Consider the following 25979-nt stretch of genomic DNA (forward strand, 5'->3'; position numbering starts at 1 on the left):
GGGGGTGGGAGGGTGGGGGCTGGCGGAGAGCAGGGAGTGCCAGTGGGCTGTACCATGTGCACTGCGCAAGCTCGGCACACACCATGGGAGCCCAAACGGGCACAGACTCTGTCCGCGTGTGCTTCTTAACTGCTGGGTCCGCTCCACCAGGCATGAGTCATCTCATCTTCCATCACCACCGCCCCCATGTGACAGCACTGCCCACTGAGGCTGGAGAGAGGCCGACTCTGTCCACGGAGCACAGGCTGGGTCAGCGGAGTCTCCGGGTTGTTGTGTGCAGACGGCAGCAGCAGTGCCCCGGACAGCCATCCGGCCCAGCCTGGCCCCGGCCGCACACAGTCCTGAAGGAGGAATGGCTCATGCCCACATCAGGGCGGGATGACCAGACACTGCACAGGGCACAGTTGGGGAGAGATGGCCAGGAAGCCTGGGGCTGGGCAGTGAGAGATCGGAGTCAGGGTCCCGCCCCGCTGTGTGATGCTGGGTGACGCTGGGTGAGACGGGGCTGTCTCTGAGCAGCATGCCCTCTGCTGACCGGATGATACCACCGCCTCCCCCTCTGGCCACCACCTACTTCTATTTATTTCTTCCGCTATCAGGATGTCTTGCTCTCTGACGAATCTCCACAACCTGTGTGTGTGCCCGGCAGGCTCATATTTCTTGAATAAATACATCAGTCCAACAACAACAAAGCCTGGTGCCTTTTGTGCGCCCGGCTGTGGTGGTGTCAGGGTTGTGCGTTGGGCTGCCAGCTGCCAGGCCAGCAGTTTGAAACCACCAGCCGCTCCTCGGGAGAAACACGGGCTTTCTACTCCTGTCAAGAGTCCCGGTTTTGGAAACTCGCCGGGGCAGTTTTGCCCTGCCCTACCGAGTCACTGTGAGTCGGCCGGCGCCCACGCAACCGGATGGCAGCGAGCTTGGTTTTGCGTATGCCAGGAAAGGGGCCTTTGCACAAGACCTCTTTAAGGGGTTCAAGATCAAAGGTGTCAGTCTGAGGACTGAAGGGCACCTGGCCCAAGCCGTGGTGTTCCCAACCACCCCGTGTGCATGTGCCGGGCAAAGAGGGGCAGGCGCGTTTGCACGCTGGGCCGGGGGAGCGTGGCCTGACTTGAAGGAAGCCCAGCCGGGCTCCTCCTCAGAAGACTTCATCTCCCGGACTTTGGACTTGGGATCAGGACTAGGACGTCATGGTTGGTAAAACCAGGGCCAGCGGAAAAGAGGCGGCCCCTCCTCAGCCGGGTGGGCAGTGTGCCTGCCACCGTGAGCTCCCACTTCACAAAGGGGAGGACGGCGCCACCGGGCCGCGTCTTGCTCTGTTGTGCTCTGCGTCGCTCTGAATTAGAATGGACTGGGCAGCTCCTCACACAGCTCTGTGCCAGGTGTCTGCTGGGCCCTGGGCACACATGGTAGCCCAGACGGGCACAGACACATGCCCGCACGTAGCTCTAAGGGTTGCCCACCCTGTTGTCAAATTACACCTGGAGTCAGCTCTCCCACGACGGAGTGTGTGTCGTGGGAAGGTGTCATGCAGAGATGTGACCGGGTGGGAGAAGTTGGGGTGTTTGAGCTGAGAACTGGGGGCTGTCGGTGTGAGTGGAGGAAGTCCAGGGAGAGCCTTGGAGACAGAGGAAACCGCACCTGCGGTGGGGCGTCGGGGGACAAAGAGCAGGCACGGGGACCGGGGAGTGGGGTGCGGCTGGTGAGGGGTACAGGCCCCTCCGCCCGGACAGGAGGCCGCGCTACCCTCAAGGACACCAGGGAGCCACGGAGGGGAGTGAGAACCCCTGCGTGTTTCTCCCGGGGTTTTCTGGCTGGGGTGCAGATCAGAAGGCCTCCTTGGATGGCACAACTAATTCAGTGCTTACCTACCAATAGCAAGGTTACTGCTTCAAACCCACTAGAGGTGCTTTAGCAGGCAGGCCCAGCCATCTGTTTCTGGAAAACCCTATGGAGCAGTTCTGCTGGGCATGCTCAGAGTCACCCTGCGTCACACTCAGCCGGACGGAAAGAGGTCAGGATTGGAGGGGAGGGGAAGGGAGGGCTGTCCTCCGGCTGGCTGGGGCCAGGGTGGTGGTGGAGGCAGAGAGAAACCCATCCTTCTCGTCCACCTGCATCAGGCCCCGGCTACCTTCCTGGCTCTCCCCGCCTCTCCCACCGGACTGTCAGCCAGCATCCCACAATCAGAGCGGCCTCCGGCCTCTGTGACCCCAGACAGACGCACTTCAGTGACTGAGCCATTTCATGTTTCCCAAATGAAGGGGCCTTCTCACGTGGGGCTGATGTGCACTACGGGAGGAGAGGCGGCCAGGAGAGTCAGATTCAGGGCTGTGACTCCCAGGTGGTTCTGCTGCCACAGCCCAGGCTGCCATGACTGCCCAGTAGGTGGACAGAGGCTGGCATAAGGCCACAGAGTTAGCCACCCCAAGCCGAAGCAGGGCGTGCTGAGCGTGGTAGCGGGATGGGAGGAGAGGGGAAGGGCTGGTACAGGCAGAGGTGGGGGTGGGTCCTCACCGCTAAGGGCACGATGGAGGCCCGGCCCTTCTTGGTGACAGGCTTCTCCTTCAGGCTGGTCAGGAGCAGATCCAGGAGGTCTTGGACGTCACAGCTGGGCTTGCGCAGGATCAGCTGCCGCCACATCTCTGCTCCGTTGCTGAGAGGCCACGGGAGGGGCGGTCAGTATCGGCCAGGGCAGGGGCCCCACCCTGCCCCCACGGGTTTGGGGAGGGCTACGAGAAGCTGCCATCTGTCACGACAGCCATGGGCAGGCCAGCCAGGAATGGTCCGGGAAGCACTCCCAGGAAGCGGGGTGCTACCAGTGATGGAAAGCATAATTTCCCAGGTGCTTACAGATGAGGGGCCTTCTGACCGTGTGTGGGAAATGGATTTCAAAGACAGGGGACGCAGAGTCATTTGGAAAGGGACCCCCGTGACAGTCGCGCAGCCCGAAGAGCATCATTGATGGCACTGAATTCTACACGCGAGGCTGTGGGACCAGAGCCCGTGTGCTGTGGATCATCTTGCCACGATTTGAAAGGCAGTGATCCCACGACTAACAGCCAGGACAAGGAAGAGGAAGATGCTCTCGAGGTGACTGGTCCTGGTTGCACTGGTCCATGGGGTGGAACTACTGGACTGTAGGCCGCCTGGACAAAGTGCCCGGAAAGCTGTTCACATAAAGCGATGGCGGACGTCTCCCACAACCCCTCGGAAGCCCGCCGCACAGCGGATCCCCTGAGCAAATACTCATTGCGTGTTCGCTGAATGGGCGGGCCAGCCCTCTGCGGGTGCAGACGTCTATACAAGGTCACGGGTGCTCACGACCCTGGGAGCGAGGGTTGGTACTGCCATCTGACAGATGTGGGACCGAGGCTCTGAGAGCAGAAGTCCCCCGTCCAAGGCCACAGAGCTGATGAGCCACAGAGTCAAGCTCTGACCAGGAATGACGGCCAAATGTGTCTCGGAGGACACATTTGGTTAAACGCTAGCAAAAAGGTTGGCTCTCGGGATCCACCCAGCGGGCCCTGGAAGAAACACCTGGCCAACGGCTTCCTACGGCTCACAGCCTGGGGGCACAGTTCTGCTCAGAACTGACCCCACGGCAATGGTCAGGGCTTGTTAGGATTTGGCTTTTAATGTCCTCAAAGCCCGCTCTTTCTCACGCGCCCTGCAGCCCAGCCCGCTGGGGCCTGGAGGCAGCTCTTGTTCTGCATCATTGGGCCTGTGTGGTAAAGAGTTAACAGAAACCTTTCCCCCTTCAGGCCTGAGACTTTGAACCTGCCAGGCACAGCCCCCCTCCGTTTCCCAGGAAACCTGATAAAGAGAGTGTGTTAACTATGTTGCTAGGCAACGCTGCATATGGTAAAAATGGCCTGGCTGGTCACTGGTCTGGTCTGGAAGGAATTATAAATACACTGTAAGAACTGGTGGGGACGCCACCCCGAGGAGCTCCCCGGGTGCAGTGACTTGTGCAACTGGCTGGTCCCAGTGGGGACGCCGGCGGGGAGGCCTGGGCAGTGAATCTGAGAGAAACTGGTTCCTGGGTGCCTGGGGCAGCACCTGCTCCCAGCCCAGCCCACGAGCGAGCGCTGGGAGGCCTGAGAGACCAACTGGCAGACCCAGGCAGCAAGGGTTCCATCCCCCTGGTGGGGCAGGTGCCAGCCTGGCCCTCACCGCCCTGGTAACTTAGGCTTGAGATACGGTAGCTCTCCTTGCTGGAAGCATACCCCATTCGCTCAGCTCTGGACAATTTTTTCTCTTCAAGCGACTGTGTTTGACTGCTCAACCAAAGGCACCCAGAGGTGCTCAGGAAGAAAGGGCCCAGTAATGGGCTTCATTGGACATGACCGCTAAGAGATCCCTGTGGAGCTGCTCTATGCTGATGCACACGCGTCCGACTCGAGTCGGAACACGACAGCAGTTAACAACAGCAACTCACAATGCCCCACCTATCCATTCACAGAGCACCTGGCCGTGGTGCCCACGAGCTCACCCCTCTGACTCAGGCCCCCTCTGCCCATCAGAACGTGAGCAAGACGTGTCTGTCCTCTTGCACCCACCTGGCACTCAGCCCCCACCCCCAAGTCGGGATGCAGGGATAGTTCTGCCTTTTGACTGTGGGGGAAACACTGACGTCCAGAGAAGGCTAGCAGCTACCCAAGACCACACAGCGGCTGGAGGATGAGTCAGGGAAAACCCCACACCCCAAACCAAATTTCACTGCCCTGAGTTGATTCCAACTCTTGGGGACCTGTGGGACAGAGGAGCACCTTCCTTGGTGTCTTTTTAAGACTGTACATCGTTATGGGAACAGGAAGCCTCCTCTTTCTCTCGCAGAGCTGCCGGTGGTTTCAAACTGCTGACCTTGGGTTAGCAGCCCAGCGTGTACCCACTCCACCACCCGGGTCCCCGCCTGCTTTTGCTAGTGTTGTTAAAGAACTCTAGGCTTGCAGACCATCCGGCTCCAAGGTCTGGTTCAGGTCCTGCTTGCTCACTGCCCCAGAGCCTCAGTTTCCCCGCCTGTGGAATGGGGTTGTTGTGAGAATGGAGAATGCACTACGTGCCCAGCATGAGGCAGCCCTCAGCCATAGTGCTCCTGAGGAAAGGCTGTCCGAGAGGGCAGGGGAACAGCAGAGGGTCTCCTAACCCCTGGTTGGTACCTGTCCAGTGGAAGGGGGCACATCAGCAGAGCCACCACCACCTCGGTCATGAAGGAGCTGGCCAGGAGGGAGACGGGCAGCAGGGCCACCTCGCGGGCACGCGGCTCCTGGATGTGGCTCAGCTTCACGTAGATACCCTGCATGATTTCCGGGATCTAGGGCACAGAAGGTGGGAGGGGACAGAGAAGCCAGGGGAGACATGAGGGGTGAGGGTGAGACGGAGAGAGGATGTGAGAGACAGGGGAGGTGGGCAAGAGGGAGGAGTATAAGGGGGAGCTGGGGGTGGGGGGAGCATGCAGCACAATGCCTCCTGCCATGGGCTGAGACCGCTGGACTCCTCGCTCACGCCAGATCAGGCGGCTTTCTCTTTGGGGAGGGGAGCAGTTCTGGGGGTTCCCAGAACTCAGATACTACCCCTCCTCCACTGTCCTCCTTGTCCAAACACGAGAAGGCTGGGCAGAGTGACAGGCAGGCCCCGGAGGGTCTCCCAGAGCCCAGAGACAGCCTTACCCCTGCCCCCCAGGGAGCCTTACCACCTCCAGCGCCCGGTGCCTGTACCACTCCAGCACGGAGCTGAGGGTGACCTCCGAGGCCAGCTGCATCCTTTCTCCGGAGCCCTTCCCAAGGATGTCTGAGATACTTGTCAGCCCTTCCAGGGCTGCCAGCAGCAAGTCCTTCACCTGCTGGGGCCCCAGGAATTCCCCAAATTCCTGAGATAAAGGTGCAGAGATGCTGACTCAGCTGGAGCAACACCAAGACCCAGACCCACAGACCCCGAGGGGCTCTGTCCATGGGAGGGATGGCTGCAGAAGATGAGGTTCTGTGGTCCCCACGGGGCGGGCGGGAGCTTGTGGAGCAGAGGAAAGGGGAGGAGGCCCTCAGGTGGTGGGAAGGCCAGGGGAGGCGCTGGGCAGCGGGCACTCACAGCAATCACGCGCAGGATGTTCTGGCACGGGCTGGTGGCATTGTAGGGCCCCAGGAAGCGCTTGTTGCTCTCATAGAGCTCCTTCTTGTTGGTCTCCTCCTTGTTCCTGGCTCCTTCAGGAAGGAGCAGAACTCAAGCTCACACCAGGCTGACATATCCCGTCGTCGAGTCAGCTGGGTCCCCAGACCCGGGCCCTGACCCTTCCCATCTGGCTGGAATTGCACTCAGCCCCACAAGACAATAGTCAGCCATTCAAGGTCAAAAGGACATGGTTTCCCCATGGACAGAGTTCAGCGGGGTAGACAAGATGAAGGAAACACGTTTCAGGGCCTGGGGTCTACCCGCATCTCCTCAGTTATACAAGACCCAGGGACCAAAAATCCCTTGAGACAGTGTGATCTTAGGGACCAAGGGTGGGGATTGTTGGAAAAGGGAAAGATTTTGAGGTCTAGGATCTGGCAGACTCAGGGTTCAGTGCTCCCTATAGTTGGGGAGGAGGGGGGCGATTAGACAAACTACCTCATTCCTTGAGACTCTAACACTGTGCGTTTGAGCTACACTTGCAAGATAAAATATGACATGTCCAGTTACATTTGAATTCAGAGAAGCAATGGTTGAATTTTAGTATAAGCAGGTCCCAACTGTGCTGCTGTCATTGTTAGGTGCTATGTCAGTCTGGGTAGACTAGAGAAACAAATCCAGGGAGACTCATATGTATAGGAAAGAGCTTTATCGCCAAGAGTAATTATATATTAAGAAAACATCCTGGCCCAGTCCAGATCAAGTCCATAAGTCCGATATTAGCCCATATGTCTGATAGTAGTCCATAACTTCTTCTACAGACTCACGCAGCACACGCAATGATGCTGGGAGCAAGAAGATCACAGACCAGTGGGTGGAAAGTCTTGTGGAAGCATCTCATTGCTGGCACCGCTCTCCATGTGGCTCCTCCAGCTCCAGGGCTGGCTGCCATCAGCATAGCTCTATGTGACAGGTCAACAGAATGTGGAGCAGAAAGCGTGTGTGTCTCGGCCCCAGGGAGGAAGATGGGAATTCCCAGAATCCTCAGGAGAAGCCCATTAGCGGTATCATTGCTATGACCTGCTTGACAGGCTAGACTCCACCCCTTCCCTCAAGTTGACAGGCAATTACGGAACTGCCACAGACGCCGGCCATTGAGCCGGTTCTCGTCACGCGCCTGGGCACAGCAGAAGGAAACCCTGCCTGGTCCTGCACCCTCCTCATAACTATCCCGATACTTGAGCCCATTGTCGCAGCCACTGTACCAATCCATCTTGTCAGGGCTCCTCCTTTTGCTTACCCTCTACTTAACCAAACATGACGTCTTTCTCTAGGGCCGTGTTCTCAGCCTTCCCCATGCCGCGACCCTTTACTACAGTTCCTCATGTTGTGGTGACCCCCCCCCCCCCCACCAACCATAACATTGTTTATGTTGCTATTTCATCACTGTCATTTTGCCACTGTTATGAATCGGGCGACCTCTGTGAAAGGGTCATTCGACCGCCAAAGGGGTCATGACCCACCGGTTGAGAACCGCTGCTCCAGGGGCTGGACTCTCCTGACAACATGTCCGAAGTAGGTGAGTCAAAGTCTTGCCATCCTTGCCTCTAACGAGCATTCTCTCCAAGACAGACCTGTTTGTCCTTTTGGTGGTCCATGGTACTCTCAGTGTTCTTCTCCAGCACCAGAATGCCAATGCACCGATTCTTCCTTGGTCTTCTTTATTGAATGTTCACCTTTCACATGCACATACTATGGCTTGGGTCAGGCCCACCTTAGTCCTCAAAGTAACATCATTGCTTTTCAACACTCTAAAGGCATCTTGTGCAACAGATTTACCTAATGCAATGCATCTTTGATCTCTGGACGGCTGCTTCCATGAGCATTGATTGTGGATTCAAGTAAGACAAAATCCTCGACAATTTCAACCTTTTCTCCATTTATGATGATATTATTACCTATTGGTCTAGTTGTGAAGATTTTGCTCTTCTTGACATTGAGTTGTAATCCATGCTGAAATCTTTGATTTTCATCAGCAAGTGCTTCAAGTCCTCCTCACTTTCAGCAAGCAAGGTGGTGTCATCTGGATGTCGCAGGTGGTTAATGAGCCTTCCTCCAATCCTGATGCCATATTCTTCCTTTAATTCAGCTTCTCTGATGATCTGCTCAGCACACAGATTGAATAAGTATGGTGAAAGGTTACAACTCTGTCACACAACTTTCTCGATTTCAAACCATGCAGGATCCCCATGTTCCACTTCCAGAACTGCCTTTGATCCATGTACAAGTTGCTCATGTGCAAAATCAAACGTTCTGGAATTCCCATTTGTGGTAGTTACATAATCTGTTGTCAATTTGAAAGGATTACGAGTGAAGGGGTGGAGTCTGGCCTGTCAATCAGGTCATAGCCAATGAGGCCTCTGTGTGGGCATGGCCTTCTCCTGAGGATTCTGGGAATTCCTGTATTCCTCTCTGGAGGCGGGAGACTCTCTCTTTCGGCTGACTCCCTGGGAGACATTGCAGCTGACAAGACACATGGAACTACGCTAATGCTGCTGGAGAAGCTACGTGGAGACCCAGGCCAGCACCGAGATGCCTACAATGCTACTGGATCCACAAGACCTCCCACCCACTGGCCCGTGATCTTCCTGCATTCGGTGTCATTGTATGTGTTTCATGAGTCTGAAGAGGACTTTATACATTGGTATCAGACATATGGGCTACTGTCGGACCTGTGGACTTGATCTGGACTGGGCTGTGATGTTTTCTCAATATTCAATTGCTCTTGTATATAAACCTTTTTCTTATATACTTATACATGCTTATGAATTTGTTTCTCTAGTCTACCCAGACTAACACACCATTCTTCTCAAAGTTATCCACAATTTGGCATAATCCAGGTAGTTAAATGCCTTGGCATGGTCAATAAAACAGAAGTAAACATCTTTCTGGTATTCTCTTCTTTGAGCCATCTGAGATCAGCAACGATATATCCCTTGTTCCACGTCCTCTTCTGAATCCAGCCGAACCTCCGACAGCCCCTTGTCAATGCACTGCTGCCACTGCTGTTGACGATCTTCAGCAAGATCTTATGTGCACGTGATATAGTGATATTGTGCTGTAACTTGAGCACTCTCTTGGGTCAGCTTTCTTTGGAATGGGTACAACTATGGATCTCTTCCGCTCAGTTGTCCAAGACGAGTAGGTGCTTCCAGTGCTTCCTCAGCTTGTTGCAGCTGGTTCAGTTGGTGTCCCATCCATTCCTAGAACCTCGTTTGGGGCTAATGCTTTCAAATGGTGACTGGATGTCAGAAAGAATAATGTCTGGGGTCTGAAAGGCTTGTTTTCAAACAAGCAGCCATCTAAATGAGACTAAGTCCACATGGAAAAAACACCCCAATATCCAAGGATTATCAATAATATGATTCAAATTTAAAGGAGGGAATAGTATCAGAGCTTAAATTGTGAGATTCTGTGTGCAGAAGACTTTGGGTGACAGTGGAAGCCCAACATACATGTGCAGGATCCACACAGGGAATAAGCCTCAGGTGATTTCCCTCTGGCATAATTGAAGAACGGAAATAACCTGGCCGTCAGACAGACCATCGTGGAGAGACGACTGTAGTAGATTAAAAGGACAAATCGGACTCCAATGGCTATAAAACCGTGTCACTGGCTCTCCCTCCTGATACACTTTGGGCTTGATCTGGTGTTTAATACTTCCTGTGTGGTGTTTTGCTTTCCTCAAATGTGGGTCTACTTCTGCTGTACTCTGTCATTGTTGATAGCCGTCTTGATTCTGTTGCGGGCTTTTCGTATATGAAACCCAGGATAGGGGATTCTGTAGCGACAACTAGAATAAGGGTTCTTGAGGGGAATGGTGGAGGAGGTGGGGGGCGTTTAAGGGGGGGCTGGTATCAAGAATTCGAGGAGGAGGAAAATGTTTGGAAGCTGAGTTTGGTGGCCATTGTAGAGCACTGCTTGAGATGACTGAACTACGGATTGGCAGGATGTCTGCGCTAGCTCCCGATTCAATGGTTTGGGGAGAAACAAAGACCTGAGGTCCATCCATTCTGGTGCTGGTTCTGTGGTGACTCAGACGTCACACCGGCAGTCTCAGGCCCCAGGTGACCCTGTGCTCATCCCCTCCATATCCTGTCAGCCCGCCTTTCCCCAGTTCCCGCGGTCTGTCCACTGTGAAGCTGGCCCTCAGAAGCACGAAGGGAGGCTTACGCTTTTGGAGTTCTAAGAGGGTGTAAAGGATGATGATGCCGTCCAGAGCTGCCCGGCCAATCTCCTCGTCAGGATCTCCCACTCGAAGAATGAGCCTTCCCAGCAGAAGCCCCAGCGTCGGGAACCCAGAGGACATCTGTTTGTGTCAGAAGCGTAGAGATGGCACCTTATAGGTTCAGTAATGCTATATAGTAAACAGGGAACCTAGCTGGATGGTCTAGCCCTGAGAGCAGATAAAGGAGGGGGAGAGCCAGCAGCCCTGGATAGAAGCACAGCCTCCCTCTGAGCTCAGAGCGTCCCCAGGAATGCCCGCCCTCCCGGGGGCCACTCACAAAGAGAGGCACCGTCAGGAGAGTGTGGTTCAAGACGGAGACATTGCTGTTCACGGCCCGCGCTCTCTCGTGGGTCTTCCCGGAGTTCATCCAGGGTCCCAGGGGCTGTGGGGACAGCAGGGAAGGACTCAGTGCTACCGGCTGGATACAGTCCCTGCTTCCAGGGCAGAAAGGCCAGCCTTTGCCAATCAACAGGAAGCGCACACAGAGAGCAAGACGTGACTGACCACGGCCCTCACCCTCTTCTCAGAGCTTAGGGGGTGAGGGCTCAGACACTGAGGACAGGACTGGCAAACAGGAGGGAGGACTGGGTCAATGGGAAGAGATGAGAGTTGGGGTCAAGGAGATAAGAGAATCCCAGAGGAGAGCAAAGTGAGAGAGCAGGATGGGGGTATCTGTAGCAGGATGGTTGGGGCAGAGAGAGAGATTTGAAGAGGCACAGGCCTGGAGTAAGGACCATAAGAGGGATGGGGAGGCAGAACGTTGGCACAAGACAGCATACTAAAGTCGAATCACTTTTTCCTGGGTCCCACCCCCACTACCCCTGCGCAAATCCCTCTCTCCCTGCCCTGCTCCCCTCCCTGCGCTGTACCTCAAGGATGCTCTTTAACCCAGCAGGCGTCGGGTCCTCAATGAAGAGGGCATTGAGCAGGGTCTGCAGGGCATTCAGGGTCTGGCCATAGAGTGTCTGTGGGCAGGAGGAAGACAAAATCACTGGGGTGGGGGAGTCTCCTGGAGCAGACCCCAGCCTCAGGGGAGCCCTGGCACAGGTCACAGGAGAAGAGGGTTTTCAGTCAGGAGAGCTGTTTTCTGGCGCTGGCTCTGAGACTGACCAACAGGTGATCTTGGGCAAAGTATTCCTTCCACTGTTACGATTTCCTTCTTGGGGAATTGGTAAGAATTCGCCCTGCTCTCTCAACTCTGAAGGGGTGGAAGCAGAGCCCAGCATGTGCCAGGTCAGACGCGGAACTGCTGAGCTAGTTTCACAACCACATCAGTTCGTCTCCATATTGTTTTCCCCCCGTTCATGAATGAGTGGACACTTGCCCAAGGTCACACAGCCAAAAAAGTGCCAGACCACCAGGAGCAGGGGAGAGGATGGATGGAATGCGGTCAAGAATGACAAGAGCTAAACAAATAGGAAGGCCAGCCTTGTCTTTTCTTTTTCTCCATGAGAGCGCGCTCTGCTTCTTTTAATACCGTGCAGACCCAAAGAGATTTTCCAGGTGAGCTCCCTTAGGAAGCCATCCCTCTCCTGAGGTTCTAGGCTCCTCATCCCATGGACTGAAAAGAGCACCATCCAAGAATGCTCTTAGGAAGCTACAGGCATTATAAGCACACAGGCTGATTGCTGGGTTTGAGCCTGTCTTCCTCTTGCCTGTCCCTCCAGGATCTCATTGTCCGGGCTGTGCACGAAACCAGGAACCAACGCGGTTCTCAGGATGACAACCACCACCAAGCAAGTCTCCTCTACCAACTACCTCCTCCTTCCGGTCATGCGCTGCCAATCACTGTGCAGCACTCCCCCCCTGCTGGTCATGTCTGGTATTGCAACAGGAGCCTCCCACTGGGAGTTTCTCAGGCGAGCTCTGCGGGAGCTTAGGGCTCTCCAACTGCTTGTGTGGCCTGTCCCCTACAGGCTGGTGGCATCACTTCTCACCACTCCCACCCTCTCCCTCTGGGCTCCAAACACACTGCCATCGTGTCCCACTGCAGTCGCCAGGTTCTCTCTGTCCACGGGATGCTCCCTCTGCCTGGAATGCTAGCTGTCTCCCCACCCCCTGCAGGCTCTACAGCCTCTCCAAACCAGCGCTGTGGATTCCCGCTCACCACCACCCTTTAGGACAGGGTGCTGAAAACTGGCCAGAGAGCTTCCAAGGCTGTAACCCTGTACATCTTTCTCCTGCAAAGCCGCTGGTGGGTTCAGACAGACAGCCACGCGCCATCCACAGTGGCATGCGTAATCGCCACCCCACCAGGGATGCTCCTCACCGCACCATACTGATTAGTCCCAGTGACCATGCCCCACGGTTACCACTCTGCTTCTGTTTCTCTGAGTCTTTGGCAATGTCGGTGTCCCACCTCCTGCCCCAGTGTGGCAGGAAGTAGGTGGGCGCCAAAAGAGCCCTGGGGGGCACCATGGACTCAGCGCTGGGCTGCCCCAGTCACGGTCAGCTATTCAAAACCGCCAGTCGAGTAGCCTCAGGAACCCTAAGAACATTGTGAGCCGGAATGGGCCCATAGCCCATTGGGCACCCAGTTAATGTTTGCCGGCAGCCTATGCCCCACCTGCGCTCTCCTTTGACCTCCTCCAGCCCTCCCCTGTCCCGAAGGGTCCTCTGATCACTTGCTTCTCTCAGGACAGCCTTGCAGCAGTTTGCGATGCTCATACCAGCCTCTTCAGACTGCCCTCTCCAAACCTCAGCCCTAACCCCCCACCCAGACCAGTCTTTCTATGTTATGGCCCCCTCCTGAGTCCTCGATCCCCAGTTCTGGCCACACCAACATCTTCCCAGCAGCAGACAGGGGCCGCCTGTTCCGAAGTCATTTCTGGTCCCAATACCCAGGCCAAGAGAGGTGAGGAGAATTGCAGGGCCAGGCAGCCAGAGAGTAGCGTCTACAGTCCCGGCGGACCCTCTGGAAGGCCCTTCTGCTCCTCCACCCCTCCCTGGGAGGACCGTGAGGGCACAGCCCTGAGGCCTGCCTCACCTGTACGGCCTCCGCCTTGGCTTCATCTTTCTGCTGCATGGCCTGCACGGAGGGCAGGGAGAACACACTTCTGACACAGGCGCTCACCAGCTCGGACCTCTCCCGCACGCCCAGGCCTGGCTGTGTGTGGCTGGAGCAGAGACAGAGGGCATGGGGGGGGGGGGGGGCATCCAGTGAGGGCATGTCCCCTCATGGTGGAGAAGCCACGGTGGGAGGCGAGGAGGGAAATGGGGAAGGGGTGGGCCTGGCTGTGACCAAGCTGAGGAGGAACTGGCGAGGTGCTGGAGGGGCCAAAGAGAGATCTCAGAAGGGGCAGGAAGAGCCTGGGGCAAGGGGGCGGGGCTCTGTGGGCACCTTAATTGGGTCAGGGTCTCCATGGCCTGCTGGCGGACAGAGCTGGACAGGGAATCCAGCGGCTCCTCTTGGATCTGCCTCTGTAGCGGGAACCCCAGCCAGAGGGGCGGAGAGGGTGGGCAAGGCTGTTCCTGACCTCACAGTCCCCCACCCTCCTCCCAGTGGTGCCAGACCCTGCCAGGTCTCCAGAAGCTGGGGAGCTGGAGGGTCTGCTCACCGACCTGGACCCACATTTCGAGGACACTCAAATGCCCTACACCCCAATCAGCTGCACCCGGCATGGAGGGCTGGACAAGAATTGGGTGGACATCTTGGTGGCAGGAGGGCAGGTCTGGCCCCAAAGTAGGGTACCCGGTTGTCCTGCTGACAACTCTTCACTTCCACTTCTCTCAGATCCACACAGAGCAGGTGCTCACGCAATGCTAGTGAAACGAAGGCATATAGGGCAAGAACACACACGCACCCCCCACCCCAGCCCCCTGCCTTTAAGGGAAGCCGAATATAATTCTGAGCACTTCGGTCTTTCTCCCTGGCCCAGCTCCTGCTAACCGACGACTGAGCAGGGACTGTGTCTAGCCAATGGGCAGTGGGAGGCGGGGATATGCAGGAATTCTCGGGAGCTTCTGGGGAAAAGGACACATGAAATAAGGACTCCTCACATTGGGCACACGAGCTTTGTCATTCGTTAACCATTGGGCTTGCCTGCCCACAACCAGTGGGGTGGAGTTAGCACCCCACCTGGAAGATGAGGGCGGGGCTCAGAAAAAGGAAGTGATTCGTCCAGGCTCTCCCAGGAAGCTGGGCCTGGGGCTTGGGTCCAGATGTCCCTCCTGCCTCTCTATCCCGTGTTCTGCCGATCTCAGCACGGGTGTCCTCAGCGGGCTGCCTCCAGCCTCCCCGTTCCCCCCACCCCCAATTGGTGCCATCGACCCGGATGGGACTTCCACACCATCATCTTCATCATCATCATCTTCTTCTCTCCTACTTCCAGCAGCGTCTGATTCTTCTGGAGGACAAGGACATTCTCCACCTCGAGGGGAGCAGAGGACAGTCATCAATGAGGGCCACTCCGAGCCCACCGCTCGGGGTCAATGATACACCACCCGCCAGGGACCACCCAACACAGTCAACTGGTCTCTCCCCAGCCGCCAGTCAACGACCCTGGCTCAGGAGGAAAAACCACCACAACGGAAAGTTGGGGTGCCTGGGGGTGGGAGGGGGAATAATCCCTCCAGGTCAGCATTTGGAGCGTGAAGTGTCGGAGGCTGCCAAATGCAGCCACCTCTAATCAACTAGGGGAGAAGGGGCAGGTGCCGGTGAGACAAGCAGGCCCCAGCGTCCCAGCCCGAGACCCCACCATTAACATCACATCTGAAGGACCTTGTAGTGCATGCTGGTCAGGTTAAGGCGTTCTGTGACCCGAGGGATTAGCTGATACCCTATCAGCCTATGAGTTCCCGCTGTCTTATGGCAGAAGTAAAAAAATACCTTCCTATGAGGGAGGGCGGAGTGGGGAGGGAGGGGGAAAATGAGCAGCCGATATTAAGGACTCAAGTAGAAGGCAAATGTTTTGAGAATGATGATGGCAACAAATATGTGCTTGACACAATGGATGTATGTGTGGATTGTGATAAGAATTGTATGAGCCCCCAATAAAATGATTTAAAAAAACCTTCCTGCAGTAAAGGTAACAAAAGAAGCTCATCGATGGAGAAGGTGGAGAGTTAAAGAAAACCACACGTTTCCCCCCCACTCCTCCTGTGAAGAAATGGAGACCAGTTCTTCTCTTTTTAAACCTGGAATCAGTTTACGGCCAACTTTAATCAATCGGATGCGATGGAAGTGATGCCGTGTCCGTGCCCAGCCTAGTCCTTAAGGGACTGGCAACTGGTAGCTGCCTCCGCTTCCCCCTGGAACGCCACTGCCATGCTGCAAGGAAGCTCAGGCTGGTCTGGGGAATCACAAGAGACACCTGAGAGATGAAGAGCCACCTTGGACGCTCTGGCCCCAGCAGAGGGCTCCATCTACACCACAGAAGAACCACCAACCGAGCCTGGCCAGCCTCAGAACCACGAGAAGTCAGACTTCCCGAATCCATGCTTCCAAGCAGGCAGCGTGGACTTTGAAGGCTCTAAGTTTTGAGGTTGTTTGTTGGGTAATAACCGAGAACTTGAGCAGCAGAGCGGTAGGAGAGGGAGACCAAGGGGTGGCGTGTGAGCAGAGCGACACGGAGCAGCCAGCCAACGTGAAGGAGGCAGATGAGCTCCCTGTTGTGTCCGCCATGCTGCGCAGAGCGTGCACGGCACATAGTGGGGTGGCAGTGAAACCTGGTTGAATGACCGGATCAGCTCTCCCCGGGCAGGCGGCACGCTCAGAGCTGTGTGCGCTCTAAAGAGGCCTCACTTCACGGTAGAGGAGAAACAGCAGGGACACAGGTGCTGAGACAGGAAGGAGATTGGCAGTGTGAGAAACAGAAAGAAGGCTGCTGAGGAGGAGTGAGAGGGCCACAGGAGCATGTCAGAGGATGAGGACAGGTGCTCCCCGAATGTGGGGTCTCCTCCTGTCACTCTCCCCACCTCTCACCTCGCACTGCCCAGAGACTGGAGCTCACAGCCTGGGGCCACCGCTTGCCTCCCTCTTATTCCCTTGGTGCTGGCTCCCTTGTGTCCTGCGTGGAGACCCTGTTTCCAAATTCTGTCCACCTTTCAGTTTTGCCCGGGCTCTGGCACAGTCACGGCCACTGGTCTGTGCAGTCTGCCTCCACGGGCCCTCCCACATTGCACTGCCCCACCAGACTGGCCTTCTCTGACCTCTTGCAGCCTGCCAAGCCGAGGTTGGGACTGACTGTGCCCTGGGAAAGACCAGGCCTGTGGGGGGAGGTAGATGCTAGCAGGCATCTCCCCTGAGGGCAATCAGTTGCCAAACTGAAGGGGGCCCTGCTCCCTGTTGCTGGGGACAATGGACAGGCTCCTGTAGGAGGAGTTTACACCCTACTGATAATGGTTCCTTTGGAGATCCAGGGAACAGGTCAAAGTTAAGCTGCCATCCTGAATCTAGGATCCACCCATCTTGTCACGTGTATACCCCAATCCCTCCTCTTCATTGCGTGGTGTACTTCCCTAGACCACCCCCTCTCATTACTGTGTAACCTATAGTGCAACCCCCCCTTGTGACGCATGTCTCTACCTGTAATTAGTGGGCTGGCACGCCCCCAAAAGGTATATAGGCCTGGGTCAGCACTAGATCTCTCTCTGGCTCTCTTCCTCCTCCTCTCTCATTGGTTGCTCCCCCCCTCTTCCCCCCTCCTCTCCCTGGTTCCCTGGCCCTCCTTCCCTTCCCCCTCTCTCCACGTGGACCACCAAGCTGGGCTGAGGTGAGCAATGCTACCACGTGATGTGTCTGACTGCATTGTAATGTCTCTTCTACCTCCCATGCTCACATGACTTTTATATCTATATCAACCGTACAATTGTGCATTATTGAACCTGAGACTAGTAGATGGGGGCTGGCCCCCACCCCCACCTTATAACGTCACACCACACCGGCCCAGCTTCTCTGTCCCTTTCCAGCCCCTCCACCATTCAGACAGGCAGGCAAAGAACCTTCCGGAACACCTGTTGTGCAGGCTCCTGTTCCGGATGTGAAGACAGAGCTGTGAACGAGACGCATTAAGATCCTGGCCATTCTTGAGGGGAGGGAGGCTGGCGAGAAAGAAGACTGGCCAAGCAGAGCCTACTCTGTCCGATGGTGGGGAGGGCACTGGAGGACAGAACGGCAGGGCAGAAGAACAGGGAATGACCCGTGGGGTGGGGGCCTGCAGGAGCGGGGCATTCCCGGCCGAGGCAGCGGGGGTCTGAGCGGGAGGCCTACCAGAGCCCTGCTGTTGCCGCCGTTGCTCTTCACAGGTATCTTCATCAGGCACGAGGGCACCTCATCGAAGACTCCTGCAAGCCCCGGTTTCCCCGAGAAGAGAAGAGGGTGGGGAAAGATATGGGGTACAGAGTCCCCACTCCACCCGCTACGTGCAGGGGCCCCGCGATCCCCACCGTCCCCGCAGCCAGAGAGGGTTTCAAAAGTGTAAAGGAGCTCACGCCGCCTCGCCTGAGCTCACGGACAATAAGGCCAGCGGAGCCAATGCTGCTGGCCCGCCGCTCCGGCCCCTCTCCCAGGGCTCGCCCCTCCGCGCTGTCCCCATCCAGCCCCCTCCCTCGGGGCCTCTGCCTGTGTGCTGTGAGGGCTCCCCTTCGACAGCCCCTGCTTGCCTCCACTCCTCAGTGAGGCCCCTCTTGTGTATCACCCCACTTCCTTCTTCCCACGGCTGTCCCACTTCTAATGAAACATTTCCTGGTGGCACGTAGGTAGCTGGTGTTTTGCCAGCCCCCGGTTGTAAGCACCCCTCCCTTTCCCGTAGGTTGCTGATTCCACGTTGCTACCAAACCAAACTCACTGCCCTGGTCCCAGTCCCACGCACAGCGACCCTACAGGACAGGAGAAATCACATCTTTCTCCCCAGGAGCAGCTGGTGGATTCGAATTTCGGACTTAGAGGCTAGCAGAGTCCAGCACGTAACCGATCACACCACCAGGGCTCCTAGGGGAAGCTGAATTCTGTGATAGCCCCCACCCATTGGCCCCTTTTCAAACAGAGGTGGCCTGGAAGCCAGGCCGAGTGTCGTATGCCCCCAGACCCGAGGACTGCTCCAGGGGCTTCGGGCTGAGTAGGGCCACCAGAACCCCACGTGGGGGCTGAGGACAATCCTAGGGAGAAGGGCCCCTCCTCTCCTGCGTCAGAGTCCTGGAGTTCCAGGCATCCTGGGCCAGAGGACGCTGTGGAGAAAGGAGGCAATGGAGCGAAGGGCAGCGATGAGCGGGAACACACAGAGATTCTGATAGTGTTTGAATGTTCAGATCAGCCCTGTGTAGAGCTAGCTCCAGGACCTGGTGGAGTTTGTCTGCTTTTATTCACCTATCATACACTTTAATCATTCCAGAAGACTTGTGCAATCCTCACCACAATCCATTTCAGAACACATTGTTCTCGTACCCCTTGTTGTTAGCTCGCCGTCTCCCCCAACCTCCCCCGCCATGCCTCCAGGTCATTACAAACCCAGTTACCGTCTCTATAGATCGGTCTATCCTGGATTTCAGATTCAGAAAATTCTACAAACACAGACAACAAACAAACAACAATGTCTAGGCAAAGCAGAGAAAAACTTCCATCAAAAGGAAAGCCAAAAATATTAAAAAGCAAAACAACTTTAAAATGGGTCAAAGGGAAATCGAATGATGAAGTGTTGCACTGTAACCTAACCCAAATAATCTTCACAATGCTGTCTGATAACAAGGCTATTCATAACCCTGGACTAAGGTCAGAGGGGATTCACCAGTGCCTTAATCCTTTTGGGGATGTTGAAGATGGATTTTGGGCATCCACTGTCATCCATAGCCTTCTGAAAACTAGGCGTTCATAATTTAAGCTCCGATACCATTTCCTCCTTCAGATTTGGATTTGATGACTTACAATCCTTGGATCACACAGGCTGGTGTGCCTCTTCCCTGGGGACTTGGTTGATGCCTCACATAGACGGCTGCTTGTTTGAAGAAACTCCTTTCAGGCCAAGACGCTGTTCTTTTAACAGCTGGGCACCCTCTGGTGCCTTCACCACACTTTGCTATAGCACCCAAGTTTTCAGTTATCTCTTCATGAGAGAGAGTTTCAAATCTGGCCATGTCATAAGAACTAATTGTTGTTCGTAGATTGGGGCTAGAATGAAGTGCACATTCAAAACCCATTCATAGATCTATGTTTATATGTCTCTAGTTCACTTTGGAAACAGTCATTTTATGATGTGTTTAGATCACTGGTTCTCAACCTTCCTCATGCTGCGACCCTTTCATACAGTTCATGTTGTGGTGACCCCCCAACCATAAAATTACTTTCATTGCTACTTTATCACTACTGTGCTACTGTTATGAATCGGGAGACCCCTGTGAAAGGGTCATTCGACCCCCAAAGGGATCGCGTGACCCACAGGCTGAGAACCTCTGGTTTAGATGCCGTCGAATCAGCTCTGACCCACAGCGACCCTGTGCCCAACAGAAGGAACCGCTGCTCTGTCCTGCACCGTCCTCACCGCTGTTCTTACGCCTGAATTCCACGGTCGCAGCCACGGTGTCCGTCCACCTCATTAAAGACCTTGCTCTGTTTCTCTGCCCCCGCACTGTACCAAGCACGACGTTCTTCTCAGAGACTGAAGTCTCCCCATCCTTGACCCTGAAGAACATTCTGGCTGTACTTCTTCCAGGATTTGTTTGTTCCTTTGGCAGTGCATGGCACTTTCAGGATTCTTCTCCAGCACCACAATCCAAATGCATCGATTGGTCCTTATTCGGTGTCCAACTTTCGCATGCGCACGAGGCCATGGCGAATACCAGTCAAGCACACCTTAGTCCTCACTGTAACCACCCTGCTTTTCCACACTCTGAGGAGGTCTTGTGCAGCACATTGACCCAGTGCAATTTGAGCTCTTGACAACTGTGGCAGTTACATAATCTACTGTCAACTTGAGCAAGGGGGTGGAGTCTAGTCTGTCAATCAGGTCATAGCCAATGAGGCCTCTGGGTGGGCCTGGCCTTCTCCTGAGGATTCTGGGAACTCCAGTCTTCCTCCCTGGAGGCAGGACACACACACTCTCTGCTTCATCTGCCTGCTGACATGACACATGGAGTCATGCTGATGGAGCCAGAGCCCTGGAGCCAGAGGAGCCACGTGGAGACCCACACCAGCGCTGAGATGCTTCCACAGCCACTGAATCCACAAGATTTTCCACCCACTGGCCTGTGATGTTCCTGCATTCGACGTCATTGCATGTGCTGCGTGAGTCTGAAGAGGAATTTATAGCCTGGTATTGGACATATGGGCTAATATCGGACTTAAGGACTTCATCTGGACTGGACTGGGATGTTTTCTTAATGTACAATTACTCTTGGATATAAAGCTTTCTTGTACACACATGAGTGTCTCTGGCTTTGTTTCTCTAGCCGGCCCAGCCTAGCACAACTCCAGCGCCCATGAGCGTTGACTGTGGCTACACGCAAGATTCAATCCTGAACCTCAACCTCACTTTTCTCTCCATTTATCATGATGCTACATCTTGGTCTAGTTGTGAGAATTTAAGTTTTATTTAAATTGAGTCTTAATCCATACTGATGGCTGCCATCCTTGATCTCCATCAGCAGGTGCTTCAAGTCCTCCTCGCTTTCAGCCAGCAAGGTTGTGTCCTCTGCATAGCCCAGGTTGTTAATAAGCCTTCCCCCAATCCTGATGCTACATTCGTTTTCTTTTTCCTTTTCGGTTTTTTAAAATATGGAACACTCCACGAACTCGCGTGTCACCCTTGCCCAGGGGCCATGCTCATCCTCTCTGTGTCGTTCCGTGTTAGTATATGTGCTGCCAAAGCAAGCACCGCACATTCTTCTTCACATAAGCCGGCTTCTCTGCTTCTCTGCTCAGCCTACAGGTTCAACTAGTACGGTGAGAGGATTCAACCTTGACCTTGCTTGACCTTGCTTGATTTTAAACTATGCAGTATCCCTTTGTTCTGAACACACAACTACCTCTTGAGCCAGGTACAGGTTCCACACGAGCACAATGAAGTGTTCTGGAATTCACATTCTTCTCAAGGCTCTCCATATGGTCCCTTGTGCCACGCCCTCTTCTGGATCCGGCCTGAACATCGGGCACAGCGGTTCTCAACCTTCCTAATGCCGAGGCCCTTTCAGACAGTTCCTCATGCTGTGGTGACCCCCAACCATAAAATTGTTGTCGTTGCTACTTCATCACTGTCATTTTGCTACTGTGATGAATCGGGCGACCCCTGTGCAAGGGTTGTTCAACCCCCAAAGGAGTCGTGACCCACAGATTGAGAACTGCTGATCTAGCAGGAAGCCTTTTCTCCTGTGGATCAGAGTGTAGATTCAAGCTGCCCACCCAATCATAAGCAACCTAACTCATAACCCACTACAACACCAAGGCTCTTGGGTAGCAAGCCAAGTGCATGGGGGAAACCCCGATACTATTAGTTGTTGTTAAAGTCAGTTCTGGGTCAGCGATCCTAGGACAGAAAGCACCTCTGTGCCGTTCTGCACCACCCTCACAGTCCTCGCTCTGTTCCAGCTGTCCTTGCAGCCACTGTGCCAATCCCCACCCACCCACCCAGGGTTCCCCACTGGCCCTCAGTTTTGCCAAGCGGATGTCTTTTTCCAGGGACCGGTCTCTCCTGATAACGTGTCCTAAATACACGCAACAAAGCCTCACCATCCTCACATCCAAAAAGCATCCGAGCTGCTCTTCCTCCAAGACCGATCTGTTTGTCTCTCCTCACACTTCGTGGTGCTTCCAATGCTCCTCATCCGCATCATCATTCAAATGTATGCAACGCCATGGTCAATACCAGCTTACACCAAGAGCACCTTGATTCTCCCAGCGACAGCTTTGCTCTCGAACACTAACCAGGTCTTGTGCAACAGGTGTGGATGCCCAATATAGTTCGTCCTTTGATTTCTTGACTGCTGCTTCCACGAGCATTCAGTGTGAACCCCCGAAAAACGAAATCCTTGGGAACATCAATCTGTTTGTCATGATGCTGTTTATACCTCTGGTCTAGTTATGAGGGGTTGGGTTTGTTTATATTGAGTTGTAAGTCGTTCCGAAGGCTGGTGTCTTGAAACTCCACCCGTGAGCATCTCCAGGTGTGTCCTCTGCAGATGGAAGCTTGATCACGAGCCTCCCTCCAATCCCGAGGCAGAATTCTCTTCATGTGGTCCAGCTTCGCCAACTGTCTGCTCAGCACACAGATGGAACACATATGGTGACACGTTCTACTTTTAAATCATGCAGTGTCCCCTTGTGTTGTTCAAGCCACTACCTCTTGGTCTGTGTAGTTTCCATATGAGCACAACTCTGCTTATCCAGAATTCTCATTCTTCCCGATGTTACCCATAGTTTGTTGTGATCAAATGCCTGTGCATAGTCAATAAAGCACAGTAACGGTCTCTCAGGAAAGCTACTGCTTTTGACCAAGACCCAGCTGACATCATTAATGATAGTCTTCATTCCATGTGCTTTCATGAGTCTGGCCTGAATTTCTGGAAGCTCCTTGTTAATGTAATGCTCCAAGCGTTTTTTAATTATCTTCAGCAAAAAAAAGTTTTTGCATGTGATAGTAATTATATTGTTTTGATAATTTCCACATTCTGTTTACCACGGGGGACCCTGCATGTCAAATGATACATCAACTTTGGAAAGTAGCTTTAAACATTGAATTTACACAGATCACCCGGCATAGACATAACTAGCCAATACTAGTTATTTATGCAAGAGAAATGAAAGCATATATCTTACTGCACATGAATTTCATAGCAGCTTTGTTCTGAGAGTCAAAACCTGGAACAATCTACATAAACATCAACAAACGAATCAATCAACAAATTGCAGTGCACCCATATAATGAGCTGCCACTCAGCAATCAAAAAGAATTATTGAAACCCGTTGTAGCACAAATAAACTTCAAAGTATTTTTGCTGAGAGAAGCCAGACAGGAAGTATGCATATCATCTGATTCCATTTGTATGAATTTCTAGAAAATGCAACTTATTTGTAGCAACAGATAGCAGATAATGGTTGCCTGGAGACAATGGTCCATAACCCTGAGCGCCATCGAATCAATGCTGACTCAGAGTGTCCCCATAGGACAGAGCAGAACTGCCCCCGGGGTTTCCAAGGCTGTCACTCTGTACAGGAGCAGAAAGCCTCTTCTTTAGCTCACAGAGGGCTAGTGGTTTCAAACTGCTGGCCTTGCAGTGAACCACTATGCCACCAGGCTTCCTTGGAGACTGTGGTAGGAGACAGAATGACAAGGAGACACGAGGAAACTTTTGACAGTGATGGATAGATTTGTTATCTCATTTATGGTGAATGGTCTGGGTGTTTACAAATGTAAAGATGTATCACATTATAAACTTGAAATATGTACAGTTTATTTTATGTCAATTATATTCATTGAAGCTATTTTTAATGGCAATCAAAAAATTCCATTCATGCCTGCTCTCTAAATCCTCAAGCTAAGAGGGTTTTTTATTGATGAGGATGGAGTGTCTGAGAATGAAGCTGGATCCCTACCTCACGCCACATACGAAAATTATCTCCAGATGGCTCAAATCCCGAGATGTAAGGGCTGAAGTTGTCAGTCTCTTAGAAGACCGCATAGACATGAATCAAGATCTTGGCTTAAACAATCATTTCTTAGCTATGTCACTAAAGCAGAATCAGCGGAAGAAAAAAAATTGGACATCATGAAAACTGAAAACATTTATGCTTTAAAAGGCATCATCGAGAATGTGAAAAGATGGCCCGCAGGATAGAAGATATTTGAAATTAACTACCTGATAAGGGGCTTGTATCTAAATGCTATCAAGGACTCTCATAACTAAATAATAAAAGATGGTAACCCAATTTTTAACATGGGCTAAGGATTTAAAGTATCATTTCTCTATAAATATGTAAATAGCCAATCAGCACATGAAAAGATGCTCAGCGTCATTAGCCATCAGGGAAATGCATATCAAAAGCACAATGCGCTGACACGTCACACCCAGCAGGAACAATGCACACCCACATATAATACACACGTATGTATATGCACATACATATATGTCTATAAAGCATGGACAATAGGTTAGTGAGGATGTGGAGAAACTGGAGGCCCCATACTTGCTAGTGGGAAGGTGAGCTAGTTCAGGTGCTCTAGAAAACGGTCTGACAGTTCCTCAAATGACTAAACTTAGAATTAGCCTATGGCCCACCAGTTTCACTCCTAGGTATACACATAACAGAAACAAGAAGTTACCTCCATAGAGAAACGTGTACACCAAAGTGTATAGCTGCATTGTCTAAAGTAGGCAAAACTGAAAGCAACCCAAGTGTTCGTGAACTGATGAATGCAGTATATCCATAAAACAGAGGAGTCTTCAATCATAAAAAGGAATAAAGTAATTTTAGATGCTACACAATGCATGAACCCCCAAAACCTCATAAATGAAAAGAGCCAATTATAAAAAACCAAAGATCGTATGGTTCCATTTATACAAATACCCCAAGCAGGCAAATCCATAGGGCAGAAAGCCAATGAGTAGGGGGCTGATGGCTTAGATCACCAAGTTTTCCTTCAGGGGTGATAAAAAAAGGTTCTAAAACCGTGGCGATGGTCGCACAACTCTGACTCTCTACAAAGGGGCTGGCCTGTCCACACGGATGTATTCATGTGCATGTCATGTACAGACACACATGCACACATAAAGCAGTCGAACATTGAGTATGTTCCCTGTGCAGTAGGGGGAAATGTATATATTGAAGTGTTCTGTACACGTCTAAGAGATCAAGTTGAGTAATTGAGTTTTGTTCTTCTGTATCGTTGTTGATTTCCTTTCTAATTGACTGATCTTTGCTCAGAAGTGTTCTGTTACAGTCTCCTAGTATTTATTATTGTATTGTATTCTGTGAGAATTTGGTTACTGTATTTTGAGGTTTTTCACTGGGAGCGTAGATGTTAACTATAGTTATGGCTTCTGGTTCATCCTCTACAATGGCCTTCGTTGCCTCTCATTACAGTGGTCCCTTCGATGTCTGTGTTGTCAGAAGTTAATAGTGTTACTCCTGCTTTCTTTTTACTTTAGCTTTATTTTTTCATTCCCATCCTTTGATTTTCAGTCTGTGCTTGTCTGTGCGTCTAAGATGTATTTGTTGTAAGCAGCATGTAGAGGCTCATGCTTTCTCACCCGCTCTGTCGCTGTTTGTCTCTTAACCGGCGATTTCAGTCCATTCACAGGCAGTGTCGTTGCTGATAGGCCGTCGACATTTTAGTCAATGCTTTTTATGGTGTCCTTGATTTCATGGTTCATGATAACTTTTTGTGCTGCACTCCTTTTGTTTTTTTCCGTTGGGATTTAGTACATATCATTTCTAGTTCAGTCTCATCCAGGAGAATTGTACAATTGCTACCTTTCCAACCATTCTTCTTCTACATGGACTCCTTGACTGTATTAGTCTGGGTACTTTGGAGAAACAAGTCCACAGCAACTCATGGATAAGAGAGAGTTTTATGTAAAGAAAGTGTGCATCATGAAAACATCCCAACCCAATGCTGCCCAAGCCCACAAGTCCAACATTAACCCATTAACCCGACACCAGTCC

General features: G+C 53.0%; 1 protein-coding gene and 1 non-coding gene across 2 annotated transcripts in view; both read right to left on the minus strand.

Annotated features, from left to right (window-relative positions):
* The window catches only part of MROH7 (maestro heat like repeat family member 7), a 60181-nt gene that overhangs the window by 28285 nt on the left and 5917 nt on the right, over window positions 1-25979 (minus strand). The window contains exons 3-13 of the mRNA XM_004699645.2: window positions 17601-17674; window positions 14680-14760; window positions 13731-13810; window positions 13377-13506; window positions 11260-11355; window positions 10668-10772; window positions 10336-10471; window positions 6082-6194; window positions 5690-5866; window positions 5157-5311; window positions 2512-2650 (exon numbers count right to left, since the gene is read on the minus strand). Of these exons, the coding sequence (XP_004699702.1) occupies window positions 2512-2650; window positions 5157-5311; window positions 5690-5866; window positions 6082-6194; window positions 10336-10471; window positions 10668-10772; window positions 11260-11355; window positions 13377-13506; window positions 13731-13810; window positions 14680-14760; window positions 17601-17674 (1286 nt within the window). The remainder of the gene's footprint in view (window positions 1-2511; window positions 2651-5156; window positions 5312-5689; window positions 5867-6081; window positions 6195-10335; window positions 10472-10667; window positions 10773-11259; window positions 11356-13376; window positions 13507-13730; window positions 13811-14679; window positions 14761-17600; window positions 17675-25979) is intronic.
* On the minus strand, window positions 21090-21195 carry LOC115870198. The gene has a single exon (XR_004046571.1). It is a non-coding gene; the product is annotated as a U6 spliceosomal RNA (small nuclear RNA).

Source organism: Echinops telfairi, unplaced genomic scaffold, assembly GCF_000313985.2.
Source record: "Echinops telfairi isolate 266 unplaced genomic scaffold, ASM31398v2 ScPeMD7_443;HRSCAF=831, whole genome shotgun sequence".
Classification (NCBI taxonomy): domain Eukaryota; kingdom Metazoa; phylum Chordata; class Mammalia; order Afrosoricida; family Tenrecidae; genus Echinops; species Echinops telfairi.